Source organism: Fragaria vesca, linkage group LG3, assembly GCF_000184155.1.
Source record: "Fragaria vesca subsp. vesca linkage group LG3, FraVesHawaii_1.0, whole genome shotgun sequence".
Taxonomy (NCBI): Eukaryota; Viridiplantae; Streptophyta; class Magnoliopsida; order Rosales; family Rosaceae; genus Fragaria; species Fragaria vesca.
The window spans coordinates 23,975,907-23,979,578 of record NC_020493.1 but is presented as its reverse complement, the minus strand read 5'-3'; the positions used below and the strand labels follow the sequence as shown (position 1 = coordinate 23,979,578).

General features: G+C 38.2%; 1 protein-coding gene across 1 annotated transcript in view; it reads left to right on the top strand.

Moving 5' to 3' along the window:
* The first annotated feature begins 756 nt into the window (after positions 1–756).
* The window catches only part of LOC101308065 (dihydrolipoyllysine-residue acetyltransferase component of acetoin cleaving system-like), a 3,812-nt gene continuing 896 nt past the window's right edge, over positions 757–3,672 (top strand). Inside the window, exons 1-7 of the mRNA XM_004294955.1 lie at positions 757–1,069; positions 1,598–1,690; positions 1,978–2,189; positions 2,328–2,472; positions 2,560–2,632; positions 3,285–3,431; positions 3,532–3,657. Of these exons, the coding sequence (XP_004295003.1) occupies positions 825–1,069; positions 1,598–1,690; positions 1,978–2,189; positions 2,328–2,472; positions 2,560–2,632; positions 3,285–3,431; positions 3,532–3,657 (1,041 nt within the window). The 5' untranslated portion in view covers positions 757–824. The remainder of the gene's footprint in view (positions 1,070–1,597; positions 1,691–1,977; positions 2,190–2,327; positions 2,473–2,559; positions 2,633–3,284; positions 3,432–3,531; positions 3,658–3,672) is intronic.

Here is a 3,672-nt window from a genome sequence, read left to right as displayed (position 1 = left end):
ATATATATATATATATATATATATATATACACCTAGGAGTTTTTTGGCCCAATTTTCGGTTAGGCTGTAGCCTATACAGCCTTTGTTTTAGTTCCGTCCCTGATTTGGCAAGTGACATAGCAATAATATTATTTTTGCAGCTGATAACTGGATAATAATATATATACACTACATAAGTACAAAATGGTCTTCAATTCAAAGATCGACAATTCTATACGATGTTGCATAATTACTGGCTCTAGGACCTAAACCCTCAATGCCACATTGCCACTAGAGTAAAGATCGTGGGCCACTATACTGAATTCAGTATCAGTTGGAATTCTCTGTCTCCCATTTGTATTCCTAGTAGTATGAGTTCTCTTCAAGCAAAATACCATATTGCCAATTGTGAACAAATTTTGGCCTGAGCTCGCCTTTCTGGCGATTTTTCGGTACCGGTTCTACTTTGTAATGTGTTTATTCTTGGAATGTATTGATCCTTCCCGTTCCTGGCCTGTTCATTTAGCACCCAACGTGATGCATCCAGTTCTCTACTTCGTAATGTGTTTACAAGTACATGCTATCCCACTCAAGTTGCGGTGAATTTTTTTTGTGGTGGTCAGAATGATGTCGTTTAGCTCTTTAACTACAGGATGGGCCGATTGGCAAGTTGTGTACGTGGAGGTAGCCTAAACATGGAACAAAGCACACACCTCTAACGCTTGGTTGAACAACCTCTTCACAACTAAACACAAACCACTTGACTGGCTTGAGTTCATCATTCATGGCCGTACTGTGATCTTTCTGTGTCACACTCCATTAGCCTCGCTGATTGTATCAGAGACATGGCAAGTACTAGTGCTCCTGCTCTGTCTTTGTCAAAACTGGATTTTCCATTTCTGTCATCTCAAAGAAACATGAGGATAGCTCCACTTTCACTCACTTTCAGCAAAGGAAACCTCCATCAATTTCAGATGCCTGGTCGCATTTCTAAGTTTGATGGGTCGAGATCAAATGGGTTTGTGTTATTTTCTTCTGTAAATGGTCAAATCGAAGCCAACAATGCTCCTGAGGTCCAAGTTCAAAGCAGGTATCATTCTTTCAGTTTCTCTTATTGTATAATCTTCTGCATTGGTTTAGAGCTGGCATTTGGATTTGTGGTCCGTTTGGTTGTTTTGAATAGGAATAATGGAAGAAACTGGGAATAACAACCCTGAACCAAAATTAAAGATTAGAGGAGTGAGGAATAAAATTACGAGGAAAAGAAAGTGAACTTGGAAGAATTGCAAATTGGAAGTCGCACAATATTAAAGAGTACATCTTTCTCTCTCATATGGTTTAAAGAGTACAATTTCTGCAATGCTCCAGAAATCTCCTCTTTACTGCTCATATGGTTTTAAGCTTTTGATATACTGATCAGATTTGAAGAAATTAAATATACATGCTCGTTTTTAGCTTAAAGTTCAGTTTTGGTTTCTATTGTTTATTACTTTGCATTTCTCCTTTGTTTTCTTGTTAATTTTAATGGGTGAGTATTTAAATTTTCCGTTTCTGATGGTGGAGTATGATGATTCTCTTGTCTAATTCGTAATGTAAACTTTACCTTGTTTTGTTGTAGTTTTTGGAACTGGAAGGGTTATTCTATCCGCTATCAACATGCTGGCAACAATGGCCCGGCTTTAGTATTAGTTCATGGTTTTGGAGCAAACAGGTCTACACACTACTTCTCATTAGCAGACAACTATTTGCTATAGGTATTTCATGCACAAATTGCTACATACATCCATGACTTTGCGCGCACACATCCATTTTTTGGTTGTTTGTTTGTTTCCCTAACAATTTGGTAATAATATCCTTTTAGGAGTTTTTTGCTTCAAGTACCTGCAATCCCGGAGTTAATTTTGAGTCAGTATATGCTATATGCTTGAGAGTTTTGTTCCATGATCTCTTTCATTTCCTGATTAATTTATCAGGGTAAGTACTTGTTATTATTTGCAGTGACCATTGGAGAAAAAATATTTCAGTTCTAGCAAGAGCACATAGGGTGTACTCTATTGATCTCATTGGTTATGGGTACTCGGACAAACCAAATCCTCGTCAGTTTGGTGAAAGTCCCTTTTACACATTTGATACATGGGCCACTCAGATAAATGAATTTTGCATTGATGTGGTCAAGGATGAAGCATTCTTCATATGCAACTCTATTGGAGGTACCAATGTTTCTCATGCTTTATGCATGAGCCTTATGCATATCCATTTACTAAAATATTAACTGGAGCCTGTGATTTTTATTTTCAACTTTTAGTTCGTTAACGATAACCTTATAAGTTTTTGCGGCCTTCACATAGGTCTTGTTGGTCTTCAGGCAGCATTTATGGAGCCACAGATATGCAAGGGTCTAATGCTTATAAATATATCTCTTCGTATGCTTCATATTAAAAAGCAGCCTTGGTTTGGGAGACCATTGATAAAATCATTTCAGAACTTACTGAGGTACAGCTAGATTATATAGCTCTTCTTTCTTATCTTAAGTTCCTTTGTTCAAACATAAAGTTCATGATAGGTATGCTGTTGTGGCAGAAATACTGCTGTTGGAAAATACTTTTTCAAAACTGTTGCCACACCAGAGTCTGTGAGGAATATCCTTCGCCAGGTAATTTCTGATATCCTTTGCCAGGTATTCTGTTGTAATATGTTGTACTATATTAATTTTTGGTAAGCTACTAGTCATAAACCAAGGTAATCTGATTGGCCAACGAAGTTCTCCCCCCCCCCCCCCCCCAAACAATTTGTGACTTCTTTGTCATCCCATGGTTGAGAATTGCCTAGCCCGGATGATGAGTGGTCCAACAGAATTAGTGCAGACAAGAGCAACAGTTCATTGCTCGGTCACAGTGTAATGCATATAACTCTTTTGTGTCTCTACTGCAACAAGTCAATGACAGCGTTTTAGCTATGATAAGCTCTATTTAGTTTGGTATGAGTCAATAGCCTTGATCTGCTGATAAACCCTGGCAACCACATTGCAAACCGTAAACACGTAGCTAAATTTAGCATATTCACTCTGAGGCAAACTTGGAACATATGTCTCAATACCAAACAAGCCTATTAATACTGTGTTCCTTCCACGACAAGCATTTCTTGTTTCTTCCATCAGCACACTTTCTCTGCTTCGTTAATTTTTGAATTGTCAGTTAATTCCTTCTGTCATCTGTGCCAATAGCAACTAAAGAATCATGAAAACTTGCAGGCTTTTTTGTTTGTTTGTTGTTTCATGTTTACTGATACCAATTATTGCATTTCAGTGCTACCATGATACCTCCCAAGTGACAGATGAACTAGTTGAAAAAATTCTTCTTCCAGGACTTGAACCTGGTGCCGTAGACGTGTTTTTGGAGTTCATTTGTTATTCAGATGGCCCTCTACCTGAGGAACTATTACCTAAAGTCAAGGTTAGTGTCCTAAACCGATTTTGGTATGATGACCAATTCACAGCAGTCAAAGGTTACTTTTAACATGCTGCTTGTTGTTTTGCTTTTCTTCTCTTTACAGTGTCCTGTTTTGATAGTGTGGGGTGACAAGGATCCATGGGAACCTATTGAGCTTGGACGTGCTTATGGGAATTTTGAATCTGTAGAAGACTTTGTTGTTCTTCCTAATGTTGGCCACTGCCCTCAGGTCTCTCTCTCTCTC